This window comes from Lynx rufus, unplaced genomic scaffold, assembly GCF_022079265.1.
Source record: "Lynx rufus isolate CCGP_SWC_20201006 ecotype Redwood Valley unplaced genomic scaffold, mLynRuf1.p SCAF_17, whole genome shotgun sequence".
Lineage (NCBI taxonomy): Eukaryota > Metazoa > Chordata > Mammalia > Carnivora > Felidae > Lynx > Lynx rufus.
In genome coordinates, this window is record NW_025814831.1 from 5,858,754 (window position 1) to 5,875,850 (window position 17,097).

Here is a 17,097-nt window from a genome sequence, read left to right on the forward strand (position 1 = left end):
GATTGGAAAACTCTAGGAAGAAACACATTAAAAAATGAGGGCTTTTTTGGGGCACCAGGGTGGCTCAGTCGGTTAAGTATCCGACTGGGGTTCAGGTCATGATCTCACGGTTCGTGAGTTCGAGCCTCACGTCGGGCTGTGTGCTGACAGCCTGGAGCCTAGAGCCTGCTTCGGATTCTGTGTCTCCCTCTCTCTCTCTCTGCCCCTCCCCTGCTCACGCCCCCACCTCTCAAAATAAACATTAAAAAAAATAAATCAAAAAACATTTTTTTAAATGAGGGCTTTTCTACATACCAGGCATAACTAGAAGATATATATTTTTTTTTCAAATGAAGACTGGAATATCTGGGAATAACTTTAGCAAAAAATTAGCAAGATCTATAGGAAGAAAACTAAAACTTTATTGAAAGACATAAAAGAGGACCCGACTAAATGGAGAGAGGCTGCCTGGACAGAAAGTTTCAGGACTTTAAGATGTCTTTCATAAGATCAATTTGGGCCTTTGAGGGTAGGTCTGAAAATACTGAAATGGGAAGAGGTCCAGAACCCACCAAGTGGGAAAAGCATGTCACCCGTACCTTCCTCCACCCCTTGTGCTCCAGTCCCTCCTTTACCCTCGCCCCCCACTGCCTAGATATCCTGTCTCAACAACAAGCCAGCTGGGGAGACAGACCCACAACACAAGACTAGGGTGTTCAAGCAACCAATCCCCCCCAGTTTTGAAGGTGTCGTCTGAATCCCCCAATTTCACTCCAAACACACACTGACACAGCAGTGAATCTCCCCTTTCTAAAAGATCCTTCCTGGGACACCTGGGTGGCTCAGTCAGTTAAGCACCTCGCTTGAGCTCAGTCATGATCTCGCAGTTCGTGAGTCTGAGCCCCACATCAGGCTCTGAGCTGACAGTGCAGAGCCTGCTTGTGATTCCGTCTCCCTCTCTCTCTGCCCCTCCCCGACTTAAGCGTGCACGCTCTCTAAATAAACAAATAAACTTTTTAAAAATTCTTTAAAAGATTCTTCCTGAAATTCTGAGCCATCATACACAATAAATTTCTGCCACCTAGTTTCTAGAAAGAAGTACTTCAGTCTGGAGTCCCATTCAATGTTTTTTTATATATATTAAGTATAACTTATTGTCCAATTGGTTTCCATACAACACCCAGTGCTCATCCCAACAGGTGCCCTCCTCAATGTCCATCACCCACTTTCCCCTCTCCCTCAACCCCCATCAACCCTCAGTTTGTTCTCAGTATTTAAGAGTCTCTTATGGTTTGCCTCCTTCCCTCTCTGTAACTTTTTCCCCCCTTCCCCATCCCCCATGGTCTTCTGTTAAGTTTCTCAGGATCCACATATGAGTGAAAACATAGGGTATCTGTCTTTCTCTGCCCCATTCAGTGCTTTTAAGACGAAGCACAGTCAGGAGGAAGACAGGGATGCCCAGCACATCCAGGACAGCAGATGGCGCAGTGGAGCAGCGCTAAAACTTGGCAACCCACCAACTTCCAAGAACGCCCCACCCTGCCCTACCTTACCGTACCACACTGAACACCTACTCCCACACATGGGGTCAGGTCAGCGCCAGAGATTCCCTCTGGGTCCTCTGTTAAGCCACTCCAGACAGCCTACCACCAGCTCTTTCCCTGGGCGGTGGGTACCAAAGGGCACCCATCACCTGAAGGGTCCCACTGCCTAACACGTTACGTCTTCATTCAACAAATGTCTGTAGCCTACCTCCTCCAAAACTTGCACCCCCACCTGCAGCCCAATCTAGGCAGGTAAAATAAAACTTCTATAACTGGCCAGCGTATCTCAAGCAGAACTAATGTAAAGGACTAATTATAAACTAACGGACTGTGCTCTGCAAACAACTTGGCATTTCTGCTCTCTACATACTTAGCCTGGTCCCAAGGCCCAACCTGATGAGACCTCTCACCTGTCTCGGCTCCTGTGCACAGCACCACACACCACAGCATGCCATTCCTTCCTGTCACAGGGAACCCACCAGGTTCCCGCCAGCAGGGTGTCTGTGCCCAGCCGTGAGATGGAATCCCGCCCACCTAGTTTTCTGCAGCGGTCAACTTAAAGACAAGAGAGGCCGATGGCTGGAATTTCAAAAGAGGTCTACAGCAAAAGATCAGAGAGTAGTGGGGCTGGGGCCCATTAGCCCACTTCCTAACAAGGCAAGGCAGCAAGGACTGAATGAATGCAGAAGGGTGGATGATAAGGCTCCCAACACTACCTGCTTCGTGGACGCGTCGTTCATTTATTCGATATTGATGGAGCATGGGCTACTCACCAAGCCCCAACCCAAGCACACCGTAGCAAGCGACACAGTGAAGGATGCCCCGTGCTCACCATGCTCACATGCCGGCGGGAGAGACAGACCATAATCAGGTGAAATACAGGGTGTGACGTAGTACGAAATCCTAAGGAGAAAAGTAAAACAGGACAGTACAGGTGGCGGTGAGCTTGGGGCTGCAGTTTCCTCTAGGGTGGCCGAGGCAGACCTAAGACAAACGGTGACATCCGAGCGATTAATGCTCTGGAGGAGGTGAGGGAACAGAGGTGGTGAGAAGCACTGGAGAATGAAACAGCAAAACTAATCAAATGGGGCAAGAGAGAAGGCGGCAAGGGTGATTCAAGAAAAACATGCAAAAGTGGAAAAGAATGGGAAACATCAGGAACAACAGAAACTTTAGGGGGGAAAAGTGCTGCCTTTTTTGTTTCTAAGGCAAATGGGGAAAAAAGGGAAAATATTTCATGGTGTGGGGACGTTCAACTAAGACAAAGAGGTACAGGGAGAAAGGTAAGAGCATTGGAGAAACGAGGCTACAAAACGGGGGAGTGGCCCTGAGAGTCACTAGCACGTCAGCTCCACGAGGACAAGACTCCTTGTGTTTTGTTCACTGTTTGATCCCCAGCATCTAGAATTATTTGTGAAATGCAACCTGGTGGGAGGGGGCACAGAGAAAAGTAAAAGAAATAGGATCTTCTCCTTCAACAAACATATCCTGATTACCTACTCTGTGCCAAGCCTTATGTTGGGTCTGGTGTGTACAGCGATTAAACACAGAACACGGATCCTGCGCCGGAGGCTACAGACCGACGAAGGCAACAAAGAAGATACGACCAGAGATGGGTTTTGAAGGATGAATAGAAGTTAGCCGAGCTGTCAAGAGCTGGAGGTGAGGCTGGTCCAGAGCACCGCGCATCCGGAAGGCAGCAGCGATGAAGGACGGGCGAGGGACGGAGAAAGGCCCGCGCTGAGGGGTGTGGTGCTCTCCGACCGCCGCCGCCGCCGCCGCCGCCGCGGGGTTCCAGCCCCCTCCCGCCCCCGGGCCCGCCGCTCACCACACGCACCGGAAGCGCTCGGTCCTCCCGGAGGCAGTCCCGCCGGCACACCGCAGCCCAGTCGCGTTCCGCTGGTGCCGGGGCCTCCAACCAATCACCCGCGGCCTCCGTCCTGCCCCCCGCGCGAACAGCCAATGAGGGTGCAGCCTGGCCGGAAGAGGTTCCGGCCGGAAGGAGTTTCCAAGGACGCCCAGGAGGCCGTCCGTGGCTGAGCCGGCGGTGCTGAAGGGCCCGGCTGGGCCGGTAAGTGAGGGGATGAGGGAGGGCGGGAGGCCGGGGCGGTGCCGGAAGACCTGGCCCTCCCGGAGCCGCCTGCAGGCGAGGGCCCGGAGTATCCTCCTCCGAGCCCGGCTCGCTGCCCGCCGGGTTCTGGCACCACGAGGGGCGCGGAGGCTGGCACGGCGCCCCTCGCCCCCTTCCTCCCAGCGCCGGCGTCCCCGTCTGTCGCCCACTCCTGCCGGCACCGACCCTGCATCGTCTCCTACCTCTTCCCTTTCCCCATGGCGAGAAGCCCCCACTTTTAACGGGGCTCTGCCACGTGCCGGGGGCTTTGCCTCTGGTATCGTACTTAGTCCCCTCCACGGTAAAGTTAGGAGGCTTCTTTATGCCCATTTCACAGATGAGGAAACCGAGGATGAAGCAGAGAGGTAATGTGACTTGCCCAAGGTGTTGAGATGCCCGAGCTGGGATTGAAACCCAGGCCCGTCTGACCCCAGAACTCATGATCTTTCCACTGCATTGCGCTGCCTCAGTGAACACCTGCAGGGAAGGCACAGTCGCCGTTCGGCCTCTCCACGGCTACACATAACACTTACTCACACTGATGCTTGGGTGGGGAAGAGGAAGAGGGTGGAGAGGTTATACGGAGGCCAGTCTAGGGAATGTATGGGGTGGCTGATGCAATGACCGGCTAAGGACTCGTTTCTCAAGAGGGTTTCATTGGTCCCCACCCACCCCGCCCACCCCTGATTGGACAGTCTCCTCAAAGAGGTTGGTCAAGAATCTCAAGTGTTTCCGAGAAACTGAGTGATTTCTTTAAAAAAAAAAAAAAAAACCCTACGTGCAAATAGCTGAAGAGTGGGGTAAACAGGAAAAAAAAAAAAAAAAAACCAGAAGAGCCTTTTACTAAAAAGGAAACTGAAAGAAACAGGGGAAGACTATTAAAGAAGACCGCTGGCTGTACAGGGCAGTCTCAGCTCCTCAACTGCCCGGCGTGACCAGTGGCCACCTCTGCAGTGTCTCCCACAACCTGGGTATGTATTGCCATCTTTGCCAGGCTTGGAGCTTATTGGTATTTTTTGCCAGCCTTTTACCAAGTGCTGGAAACCTGGGCTGGGGCGGGGCAGGGGAGGTGAGGAGTGGTCTCTCCCAGAATCAGGGCTTATCGAGCGTGCATCGTATTTCATCCCGTTGACCCAAGTTCATGTGGTTCACGACTTCCCCAGGGGATGGAGATCTCGGGGGAGCAGTTGCCTGTTTGGATTTATAGCTTGACTTGCCGCACTTTTGTGTTGGCTATCCTGTTTCTCACTGACGAGGACTCCTTACACCGTCGGTACCCTAACGTCAGCATTCTCATTGTGACACGCCAGTTGTCTTCGGCCGGCTTCTTGTATGTTGACGTCTTCTTTGCGTCACGTACGTTTTATTTGAAGGGGAGATTTGAAGATCACGTACATTTTATCATTTGAAGGAGAAAATTACCTCTTTTCCCCGCGTTTAACAAAGAGAAGGTGGACATAATCTGTCCCAGGGTTCCAAGTGTTAAAGAACTCCTTGCTCTACCGGTCACTTTCCTGTCCTCTGGGAACAACAAAGCTGTTGTCACCGACACTCCGGGGCCAGGATGTGAGGGATGGTAACCCACCTCCTGGTGGTATTCCAGGCATCCAGAAACTCCTGGGTCGTCTGCTCTTCCCGGCTGCTCTAGAATTGGCTGTGTTTGTGCCCCCTTTCCCCGGATTGCAGAGTGTTCTGATCCTCCGTGAGATGATTTCATTATGGCCCAAGTCCTGTTTTTCAGTTAAAGAGTTCTATTACTTTCTGTTCCTCACCCCAAAAGCAGCCAGTTTCCTCAGGTGCCTGTTATGCCCCTCCGGAACAACGGAACCTGTCAAAATGAGCACAAGATTCAAGTTCTCTAAAAAGAGGAATTGAGAATTAATTTTTAAGAGCTCTTGACTTTTTCTTTAAAGGTGCACTGTGGTCTGCTATGGAGTATGCAGTTCTGCTCTTTCCAGTCCCAATATTTTTTTCGGAGGAGATGATAGATTACTCGACAGATTATAGCTTTGTTTCTTTGCTTTAGATCGTAGGATTTGTTAAGCAGATAAAACAAGTCTCCTTAAGAAAGATTCAAGGCTGCCTGGGTGGCACAGTTGATTGAGCGTTTCACTTTTGATTTCGGCTCAGGTCACAATCCCAGGGTCGTGGGATCGAGCCCCGAGTCAGGCTCTGTGATGAGCCTGGAGCCTGCTTAAGATTTTCTCTCTCCCTCTGCCCCTCTCTCCCCCACCCACCTCTCGCTCTCTCTATATATACATACAAAGATTCAAAGCCCTCCTTGCAGTTTAAGCAGTAAACACCAAGACAGTTGTCTGTACATTTGGCATCTCAGACCCTGTTGTAGAAGTAACCTGGATACTCTGGAACCTGATTGCTCTGCTGAAAACTATGCATATGTAGCGTGCATGTCATTTCAGGCATGCTGAACTCTGGGGTAAAAACCTCCAAAGTTAAACTTCATTCTAGATCATGTCAACTAGATGTGAGAGAAAAGGACAGCATGCACATGAGACGGTGGTAGCTGGGTGGGTGCCTGAAACAGAAGAGGTTTTGTTCTGTTGTCTCCTCACTGAGGTTGCATCATACACACACGCACAGTTCATCGTGTGGGTGGTTCCCATGCACTGTCTGCCTCCCCATCACAAGAGCGGGGAGACCTCATCTGCTGTTGTCTCATCAGATTTAGCTCCCGTGTGCTTCTCTCAAATGGAATTTTGCTATGGAAAGACATATTTTTCCCTACGTTATGGACCCTAAGCACAGACTCCATTCATCTAGCTGATTCTCTACAGTAATCTGCTCCATTGTAGCGGGGAGATTATCTGTCCAGGCCTCACCCAGTTGTCCTACCTGGTGCTTTCCTTAGGAATTTTTTAGGGGTAATTCTGATCTGTACTTGCTTTTAGCCCTACTCACAGACTTTAGAACCTTACTGCTGTCACCAGTTTCCTTTTATGGCAGACACCATGTGTTTGGAAGGATCGGGATAAAGCAAAGGGAATTCCAAAGAGAGTGACCAGGATGGTAGGCGGATGTTAGTAGTGGGGAAAGAAACCAAACTGGGAGTGTGAAACCTAGAGTAGGTGCCATGCCATCAGCCTGGCCCTTCCCAAATCCTGGCAGGCTCAGCTCCATGATAGGATGCTAAAAATGAGGCTGTTTAGGGGCGCCTGGGTGGCTCAGTCGGTTAAGCGTCTGACTTCGGCTCAGGTCGTGATCTCACGGTTCGTGAGTTTGAGTCCCGCATCGGGCTCTGTGCTGACAGCTCAGAGCCTGGAGCCTGCTTCTGATTCTGTGTCTCCCTCTCTCTCTGCCCCTCCCCCACTCATGCTCTGTCTCTCTCTGACTCTCAAAAATAAATAAATGTTAAAAAAATTTTTTTTAAATAATCAATTTGCCAAAGTGGCATATTAAAAAAAAAAAAAATGAGGCTGTTTAAAGTCCACATGGGGCAAATCTACCTTAAAGTGGGAAAAGCACTTGTGAAGATAACATAAGGATGTAAACCTTACAGTGAGGATTGAACTGGGTGACTGATGAGACTGATTAATTCAATAAATGCTGATAAACTGCTGCATATGAGGCACTAGAAGCACATGGAAGAGAAAGCCCGGTGCCTGCTTTCACTGTCTAGTGGAGAAGACGTGAATAAGTAAATGCAGTGTGAGTGCCCTGGTAGGGTTACTAACAAAATGCTTGGGGACCACCGACGACAGAGGGATCAGCTTGGCCCCAGAGGCGCAGGAGTCAGGAAGGGCTGCTGAAAAGAGCTGAGGTCTGAATTAGTAAGATAACAGGAAGTGTGCATGAAGAGGAGGTTATCACATTCCAGGCAGGGGGAGCGGCTGGAATTCTGAGAGAGCACACGGCTTAGAGGAGCTTTGGCATCAGGTCCCAGCTTAGCTACCCCGGCAGTGGAACCTCAGGGGCTGGTTCTAACTTCCCTGGGCCATCAGCCTCTCATCTGCTAATGCAGAGCATATACTATGCCATGGGATGTGATGTTTGGCCATTTGTGGCTAGAAGTGGTTTTCATCCCTTTGATTGTTATCTGATACGAGCCTCAGTGTTTGTCCTCACAGGTGCTCCTCAGAGGCTCTTCCGCATTTCTTATCTTTTTTATAGGCTTCCCTAAACTGGGGCTTTGTTATCTGAAACAATCATTTCACCCGACTTCCTTTTCTGGGAATTGAGGTGATTCTCAGCAAGGGGGGAAAAGAAACTGACTATTGTCTCATCCTGGTTTCAGTATTACAGTTTCATTGACTTATATAAAAATTGGCCTAGTTAAAATTTATATACTTCTTAAGTAAACACTTAACAAATTGATAAAAAATAAATTACCCCTGGGGCGCCTGGGTGGCTCAGTCGGTCAAGCATCCAACTTTGGCTGAGGTCATGATCTCAAGGTTCGTGGATTCGAGACCCACATCAGATTCTGTGCTGACAGCTCAGAGCCTGGAGCCTGCTTCGGATTCTGCGTCTCCCTCTCTCTCTGCCCCTCCCCTGCTTATGCTCCGTCTCTCTCTCTCTCTCTCTCTCTCTCTCTCTCTCAAAAATAAATAAATATTAATAAATAAATAAATAACCCCTTGAGGCACCTGGCTGGCGCAGTTGGTAGAGCATGCAACTCTTGATCGTGGGGTCGTGAATTTGAACCCCACAAGTAGTGTTTACTGGGTGGCTCAGCCGGTTAAGCATTCGGCCTGCTCTCAGCTTGGGTCTTGATCTCAGGGTTGTGAGTTCAAGCCCTGCGTTGGGCTCCATGCTGGGCGTGAAGCTTACTTAAAAAAAAAAAAAAAAATTACCCCTCAAGTTTGTGTGTTTGGTTCAGAGAGTTAATAGAAAAAAACTTAAACAGTTAGACACAAAATAGTCATTTATTGAACCTCTGCCACGGGGCTAATGCTGTCCTGGACTGTCTGTTAACCCACACTGTCACACTCCATCCACACACCAGTCCTGCAGGTAGTGTTACCGTCAGCCACACCTCACGGTCGAGAAGCTGAGACTCCTCGCAGTCAGGGAACGTGTAGGACAGCTTTGGAGGGTGTAAGCTGCAGCTGCTTGAGCTTATGTCCCGTCTCTACTGCTCGTGTTATCTCAGGGAAGTTTTATAATCTCTCTGTGCCTCGGTTGGCTCATCCGTAAAATGGAGACAACAGATCTGTCTCACAGGATTGCCGTGAAGCTTCCGCAAGCAGATGTGTATAAGGTGCTCAGAAAAGTAGCAGGTACGGAGGTGCCGGGAGTTAGCTGCTCTGGCACAGCCCATTGTCATTGTCCTGTCCTCACTCAAGGTACAGCTGCAAGTCATAGATGGAGCTGGGGTTCGGCCGAGCCCCGGAACCCTGACGACAGTACTCGTAGTAGGTGTATATCTTGTTTTAGTTTACGAAAGGCTACCAGCTGGTTTTTCCTCATTTCTTCTTTAGAGCAGCCCTCAAGGTAGGTGGAGAGGTTCCTGATGGTGCCACTTGACAGATGAGGAAGTGGACACTGACCCAAAAGGGGACTGACTGTGGCTGGTCTCTGCTCCAAGGCGACACTGGGTGGCCTGCCTTGTGTCCCACCTTTTTCAAGGTTAACAGAAAATAATAACTACTAAAAGGTGCCGGTACACCTTCTTCAGAGGTCTGCAGTGAAGTTAGTCAGCACGTAGAATGGTCGGGCTATGTATAGTTTTTTCCCCGTTTGGAGCCCGGGACAGATAAGGCCCTGCCCTCCACCCCACCTCACTTCAGCTGAGAACAGAGCAGCTGGCTGGCAGAGAAAGCCGTTTGTTCAGCCGTATGTTGGTTGTGGCTGCAAAGGCCTGGAAACTCATCCCCGGCACAATTAAGATAAAGAGTAAATAGCAGTTTGCCAAATGTTTTTAGCTCTAGTGGACTTAGGTTTGTTAAAACACTTCGGTGTTTGCTCCCTGAACAAACACGCGTCCTTCCTGTGTGCTGGGCACCGGGTGAGGCTCACATGCTCTTAGTTATGGGTCCTCCTTCGCTGCCCTGAGCTCCCAGCCCCTCCGTCAGTCCTCCTCACTGCACTTGCTCTTCCTCTTTCCTCCTTCATGGCCCCAAATTCCTGCCAATGCCTTTATCACCGCTGTTTTCCCCGTGCCCTTTCTTGTAACTCCTCCATCCTTGTTGGAAAGGCGAAGGACTAGGTAGATGCACGAGCGGTAAAACAGCCGCGGTGGTTGGTTAATCGGTCTTCCCCCCCTTCTCCCCCTCGCCCCCCACAGTTTTGTCTGGACCACCGAGCAAATCTTCCGACGCCCTAGCCAGCTAGAGACCTAGGTCCTGGAAGATGGCGGACGTGCCCAACGGCGAACAGGGGTGTGCCTCCCCTCTGGAACTGTTCAACAGGATAGCTGCTCAGGGGGAGCTCGTGCGGTCCCTCAAAGCTGGAAAGGCACCACAGGTATGGGATTTGTCGGGTTCGCTGCACACGCATCTGGGCCAAGTCTGGGGTTATGTTTCCCGGGAGCAGACTGTTCCCAAGACTCTGTTCCCTCAATAACTGAGGTCTTTTGACTATGAATTTATTTTCTCCGTTATTGACGTGCGTGTGGTCTAAACAAAAGCCTCTGAAATTCAGCAGTCCTCCACCTTTCCTGTTCCCATTTTCTTTTCCCAGAAACAAACATTTCAGTTCTTTGAGCGGATTCTTTGATATGTACCCCCCATTTCTCTAAAAATCACACTTTTACATTGCTTCTTGTCGATATTCAGGTGTGGGTGAGAGGAGTTAGCACCTCCATCGGCACCTCCCATCCCTCTGCTGTCCCGCGCATGTCAGTCAGTGTCAGCATCGATGCTCTTCTGACCACATAAGTGCTGCTGGCAGCTGACCCACTGAGTATACTCCAGGTGCCTTGCCTTTCCTGCCCCAGAGTTGATGTTTGTCCTGATTCCTGTTTGCTCAGTGTCTTGTGTACTAATGGTAATGGGGCTCCGGGCCCCCTCCAGCCGGGTGAGTCTCCTCCCAGGGCACTCACACCAGCCAGTGTGTAGCTCATCTTCTTGAAAAGCTGTCTCTCCCTTCCCTCCCCCTGTGGGCTCCCTGTTTCCTGATCCTGTGTCTTACTCCTCCTTTGTTTACTCTGTCTTGACAGAGCAAATCCTCCAATAGTTTTCTGAAAAAAATTAGTGCTAAAGAAGTAATTTGGGAGGACTTGCATGTCTAAAAGTACCTTTATTTTGTCTACTATAACTAGAAACTTAAGACCCTTAATTCTCAGGGCACCTGGGTGGCTCAGTCAGTTAAGCGTCCAATTTGGGCTCAGGGCATACTCTGTGGTTCGTTGGCTTGAGCCCCTCCTGGGCCTCACTGGGCTTGCCATGCACTCTTGTGTGTGTGCTCGCACTCTCTCTCACTGTCGCTCTCTCTCTCTCTCTCAAAAATAAATAAACTTAAAAAAGGAGGACCCTTAATTCTCAGAAATTCTATTATTTCTTTGATTTCTTCTCTCCTGTTTTCTCTGTTCTCTGTGGGTCTTTTTTTCCCAGAAGCTGGCCCCCTCTGTTTTTGTTTTTGTTTTTATTTTTTAACTTTTCCTTTCCATTTTGTTTTCTTGTTGCTGTTCTTTCAGATATATTTCCTTAACTTCTTATGTTTCCTTTTTTTTTCCCTTTGAGTAGGCTCCACACCCAACGTGGGGTTTGAACTCATAACCCTGAAATCAAGAGTCTCATGTTCCACCGACTGAGCCAGCCAGGCACTCCCTCCTCAACTCTTAATCCTCCTATCGTGTTTCGTTTATCCTGTCATTTTTAACTTCCACGAGCTCATTTGCTTTTCGAATGTTCCTTTCCTTATAGCAACCCGTTCTTGTTTCCTAGGTATGGTAAGTGACCTTTTATCTCTGAGATCTTGGTGATGGTTTTCCTGATATCCTCTGAGGACAGAGGGGCTGGGCTGTGTGGCTGTCCCTGAACTTCCCTGTTCAATGCCGTGTGCCCCTGATCTAATACTTCTAACTCCACCTCCCTGGCACAGAGCCTCTGTGTGGGGGGGGCGGGGGGGAGGGGGGGCAGAGAGCCGACCAGCTGTATCTTAAACAGACTTTCAACCTGTGCTCCTGTTTTTAGAACCCACTTTCCCCCTCACTTCCACTGATGCCCCAGCCCCCAGCCCCGGGACTCCCCAGCGGCATAATTCCAGTGTTTCCACGACATTCTGCTACCAGTCCATCCAGCAGCTCTGCAGTTTCCGAAATCTTGTTGCTGACGCCCTCTTTTTGTTGCCTTTGTCCTCACGGGGTTACGCCTTTCTTAAAGGTCTCTCTGCTGTTGCCGCGAGGTTTCAGGAGTGTAATCCGTTCCGTCTGCGTCTCTAATGCACGGAGGCACTGCCTTTCCTTCTGCGACGCCTCCACTCTTAGGAACCTCAGCTGCTACATCTCCGTGACTTCCTCGTCTGTCCCTTCCAGCCCCGGTTGTCTTCTTTTCAGGACTGCTTCCTGGGTCCTCCACCGATGGCATCAACCATCTCCCACCCACCCTGGCAGTGGACCAGGGTGGTCAACTCTTTGGACCCCGAATAAACCATTATATCTTAAAAGAAATAAGCGGTACTGTAAGACAGTGATGTCAAAACAAGGAGCTGGTTATTCACAGACAGAGGTTTACACATCAGGTAGGACTTGGTGGATGAGGCTAAGAAGTTGTTTTTAAAAACCTTGAAATAGATAAAGGACCCAAATATTCATTTACTCTTTAAACCCATTTTTGGAAACTTGGCAGTGGAATTTTTACCTATTTAATACTAAATATGAATACCATTTCATAAGTGTTTTTAGTTAGTAATTCTTAGTGACTCCAGTTGTGTTCATTATTAAACACACGATACTTAACACCGTTTAGAATTACTCTTCCAAGTGTGTTCTTTGACTTAAGCCATCAGCTGACCAATGAGAGAGATCAGAGGTTGCACAATGAAGTCAGAGCAAAATGGGGAAAACTCAGAAGTAAATTTGGCTCTGGAATGTGTTATGATAGAACACCTGATGTTTTAAAAATTCACTTTATGCAAATACTTGAGCCACTTTGGGAGCACCAATACAGTGAGGGCACCGGGAGTCCTTTCTTCAGCCGTCTCTGCCATGTGTGTAGGCTGGGGTCCTCACCATTCTTCTCTTCTCCGTGTACCAGGGGGATAAGACCCCCTGCTTTCAGCCACAGTTCACTAAAAAGCAGGGTGTTTCCTGGGGGGATAGGTCAGAATCCAGGGGCTCTGAAGAGAGACAGTGGCTGGGAGCATGAACAGTTTGAGCAGGACTCAAGAAATGACACTGGATCAGGGGTGCTTGGGTGGCTCAGTCGGTTAGGCACCCGACTTCGGCTCAGGTCATAATCTCACAGTTTGTGAGTCCGAGTCCCGCGTCAGGCTCTGCACTGACAGCTGGAGCCTGGAGCCTGCTTCCGATTCTGTGTCTCCCTCTTTCTCTTTCTGCCCCTCCCATGCTCATGCTCTGTCTCTCTCTGTCTCTCAATAATGTTAAAAAAATTTTTTAAATCAAAAACAAAAAAAGAAATGGCACTGGATTGTAAAGGTTAAACTAGAGAGCAGTTGTTTTTCTTGTCCTCTTAGTTTAAGTAAACTTTTTAATTGGAAGTGCACCATTTAACCAGAAAAGTATGGAGATCGTAATCAGTCCTCTTACTGAATTTTCACAAAATGACCACACCTATGTAACCAGTGCCCACATCAGGAAACCAGACAGCAGCGCCCGGAAGCCATCCTCAGGCCCCTTCAGCCACTGCCTCTGCCCTCCACCCTAGGCCTCCACCATGGATAGTTCTGCCTGTCTTGGAGCTTTATATATTCAGGTTGTGTATAGTCTTTTTTTTTCTCCGCTAGAAAGTCAGCTTTTAAGTCCTGTTTCAGTGTCCTGTTCCATGTTAGATTAAGGAAACAAGAAAATCCACACGGCAGGCTTGTCTGTCTATTTAAATCCCACTCCAGACTGCAGACAGTTCTCGAGCAGGGATACTGGTTGAATGTTTGACTTTCAAAGAGCCTCCGGGTTGCAAGCAGAGTTCGAGCAGATAGAGTATGAAATGTCAACATAGCCGGTGATAAAAGGGTATTGACCAAAGTGTACTTCAAAGCACGCTAATCCTTCCCACGGATAATTCGATAAATCATGCTTGCTAAACATTATGTGGTTGCACTGAACCTAGGCACTGCAGGAATGAGATGAGTAAAACGTACGCACCTATGCAGCCTGGCAATTACCTATCTCTTCTATGAGGGTTAGCCATGGGGTTATTCGGCCCACAGTTCTAATTCATTTTAAGAACGAATTCCAGGTAGTTTCCGAATTTGAAACTCAAATCTGTATCTGCGGAATCTCCCCAAGGTGTCAGTTCTCTGTGGCCCCGGGGCTGCTCCTGATGCAACCGTTACGTCTGGGTGGAGGTTGGTGTTATGGTGTCTCCACCAGGAAACCCAGTTTATGGAACATTATGTGTAAACTCTAAACAGGAATGTTTGTACTTCCCTTGGCAGGCAAATTGGACTGTGTATATTCTTTGTTTGTGATCTAATCCAGCAAGGCCAATTACAGGAGCAGAGCTCTGGGCATAGCATGACTAATCTGCCTAATTAGGCCTGCTCTTTCAGAGGCCAGCCTTCATGGGTGGCTAGTGTGGGCTTCTGGAGCAGAAGGGCTTTGATAGATCTCCAGAGTACCCACGGATGTAGTCTACATTTGCTTTCCTTCTGCTTATTTAAAGCACTCAGTATGCAAACACTTTGGACAGCTTGATAAGGCTCCAAACTACAGTAATATAACTGTTTCCCACTACATCCCTCCTTAATTTATGACTTGAAAGCCTCTATTTTTCCTTGCCTTTATCTGTTTCCCTGATGTCTAGGGTTGCCATTACCATCCTTGGTGGCATCATCTAAGCTGCCGCAAATACTCGTCTCAACTGTGTGGCCCATAAAAACAAGGTCCGATGTAGAATTCCGTATACTCAGTCCAGGGAGCTTGCCGCACACGTTCTCTGGCATCGGTGGTGTTTGAGAAATCCTTAGTGTATTCACTGTGTCGTAAATAACAGTGTATATCATGTCACATTCATCCGGTAGTGTTTGTGGTAGTAATCCATAGATTACATAGATCCACTAGAACAATGCAGAAGTGAACTATATTTGGGCCCGTGACTTGCCGTGTGTCCATGGGCAGACTCCTTCACCTCTGTGAGGGTCAGAGTCCTACTGGAACAGCACAGTGACAGTGGTGCTGCCTGCCTCGGAGGGCTGTCTTGAGACTGAAGGAGGTAACGTGTGTGAGGGCATTTAGCACAGCGCCTGCCACGTGACAGTCACGTTCAGCAAAATGTTAGCCATGTTAGTATTTTTAGGTTTCATCCTTATTTCCTTTGTCCAGGATGAAATCGATTCTGCAGTACAGATGCTGTTATCGTTAAAAATGAGCTACAAAGCCGCCATGGGGGAAGATTACAAAGCCGACTGCCCTCCAGGGAACCCAGCACCTGGGAACGATAGTGGCCTGGGTGCCACAGAAGCTGAAGAGGATTTTGTGGACCCTTGGACGGTACAGACCAGCAGTGCCAAGGGCATTGACTATGATAAGCTCATTGGTACGTCCTGGGAGAAGCCCCGACTTTTAGAAGTGATCCCATTGGTCACTAGTTGATCTCGTTGGTGTTTTTTTCTCTTGAATTATAAACCCAGTCAAGCTTCAATGGCAAGAAAAAATAGATGCTAAAATCTTTTGGTCGTGCATTATATTCCCAAAGGATTCTTTTCAACTGAAATAACAATGTAAAACTTATTTCAAAATAATGATCTACAGTAGATAGGTTAGTGGAAGCGTTCTCCTTTTTTTTTTGAGCAATTCAGAACTTCAGGAAAGGTCTTTTGGAATGGCATCTTTGCAGTCATTCAAATCACCTTTCACTGAATGCTTAAAGTCAGAAATGGATCACCTAAGTCTCCTCCGGTGGTATTGACTGTGGAGCTGAAAAGCTGGAAGTCTGCTTAAGAAGGGTGACTCCTCAAGGGGACAGGTCGCCACTGGCCAGCCCTTCCCCACAGGGCTTCCTGCTCAGGGACGTCCGTATTCCAAGATCACTGGTAATCACCAGAGAGGGGGCATTACTAAAATGTTTTGATCAAAGTTGAAAGCCATTTTCCTAATTTAAGTATCAACTACCAATGGGGGGAAATTCACTGGTACACAGATGCTAGTTCAATCCAACAACTAAAGAATATTAAGATTATGGTTGTCAGTGTACATAAAGTCCCCCGTAATTAGCAACTGGGGGCGGGGGTGGAGGTGAAAAGTTGCTAGGCAGGCTGAATTCTGGATATGTTTCCCATCAAAATCCAATCCCAGACAAAACACCGTTTTATTCTGTAATTTCTTTCCTGTTTTGCTGGTTGTCGTCTCAGCTGTCATTGTTAACATGAACGGCATTTGATTGGGGTTGAGGTAGGGACTAGGAGCAAAAGTCCTGGAGAGGACTGAGTTCGTTAGGATTGTACACGGATCACCAGCTTTTCCCCTTCGGTAATACCTCATCACCAAACCCCACACCACCTAAGATAGTCATTTCCTCATTACCATTTTTTTTTCCAGTTCGGTTCGGAAGCAGTAAAATTGACAAAGAGCTGGTAAACCGGATAGAGAGAGCCATCGGGCAGAAACCACACCGCTTCCTGCGCAGAGGCATCTTCTTCTCGCACAGGTCAGGGGCTTCCCACCCTCCTCTCCCTTTAGTTCCAGACATGATTAGGAGGCCCCTCCCGCAGGCTGCCTGCTATGTGGGGAAATGATAGCCAGTTGTGAAGACTGGGGTCCACCTTCTGTCCTGTCTGTAACTGGCCGTGGGTTCGTGTCCTGTCCCCTCCCCCTCGGGCCCCGACTTTATTCATTTGTGAGCTGTTCACTTCACAAGGTGGAGGTCACATACGCGGCAGATGAGATTCATGCTAGATTATGCACTATAAAATCATAAAATGTCATAAGATAAAAGATTAATATGTCCAAGTTTAACATTTCCCACGCGATAAGCAAGAGGCTTCCTGAAACTGCGCCCTCTTCCTGCCATTGTACTGGCTCCCTCGTAAGTCATGGCAAAAGAGAAACCAATAGAGTGTACCTGGAACAGACTACCCCTACCTCCTACTATAAATTCCACGCAGATTGCATCAGAAAATGGGCAGGTTCCAAAAGGGTTCTTGTAGCTCATTTTTGAAACTCTGCTCACGGGATTTATGGTCCGTGGTAGGGCTGTTCTGTCGTGCTTGCACTTCGTGGTTATGGGAGAGCGCACAGCATGGCACTCGGCCGTCTGCTGGAACACTTAAAATTCCGTGTGCAGAAAACGCCAGGCCCCACTCAGCCCTCTTTCTGGACAGAATATAATCAAAGCTTTTGCCTTAAGATTTAATTAACCTTCTTCAAGTACACAGTTCAGTGGTCTT

At 48.7% G+C, this 17,097-nt stretch overlaps 2 protein-coding genes across 14 annotated transcripts in view; one reads left to right on the forward strand and one right to left on the reverse strand.

Moving 5' to 3' along the window:
• WDR25 (WD repeat domain 25) overlaps positions 1–4,281 on the reverse strand; it is a 141,446-nt gene extending 137,165 nt beyond the window's left edge. For 2 of the 13 annotated variants that reach the window (XM_047080103.1, XM_047080094.1), the window contains exon 1: positions 3,361–4,281. The gene's annotated coding sequence lies outside the window, so the exon portion shown is untranslated. Of the gene's footprint in view, positions 1–1,933; positions 2,298–2,355; positions 2,961–3,019; positions 3,309–3,351 lie in introns of those variants that run through there. The other 11 variants (XM_047080096.1, XM_047080098.1, XM_047080099.1 and 8 more) reach the window with 11 other exon arrangements.
• A 210-nt stretch (positions 4,282–4,491) lies between these two features.
• The window catches only part of WARS1 (tryptophanyl-tRNA synthetase 1), a 30,499-nt gene continuing 17,893 nt past the window's right edge, over positions 4,492–17,097 (forward strand). The window contains exons 1-4 of the mRNA XM_047080105.1: positions 4,492–4,604; positions 9,878–10,056; positions 15,035–15,248; positions 16,250–16,358. Of these exons, the coding sequence (XP_046936061.1) occupies positions 9,943–10,056; positions 15,035–15,248; positions 16,250–16,358 (437 nt within the window). The 5' untranslated portion in view covers positions 4,492–4,604; positions 9,878–9,942. The remainder of the gene's footprint in view (positions 4,605–9,877; positions 10,057–15,034; positions 15,249–16,249; positions 16,359–17,097) is intronic.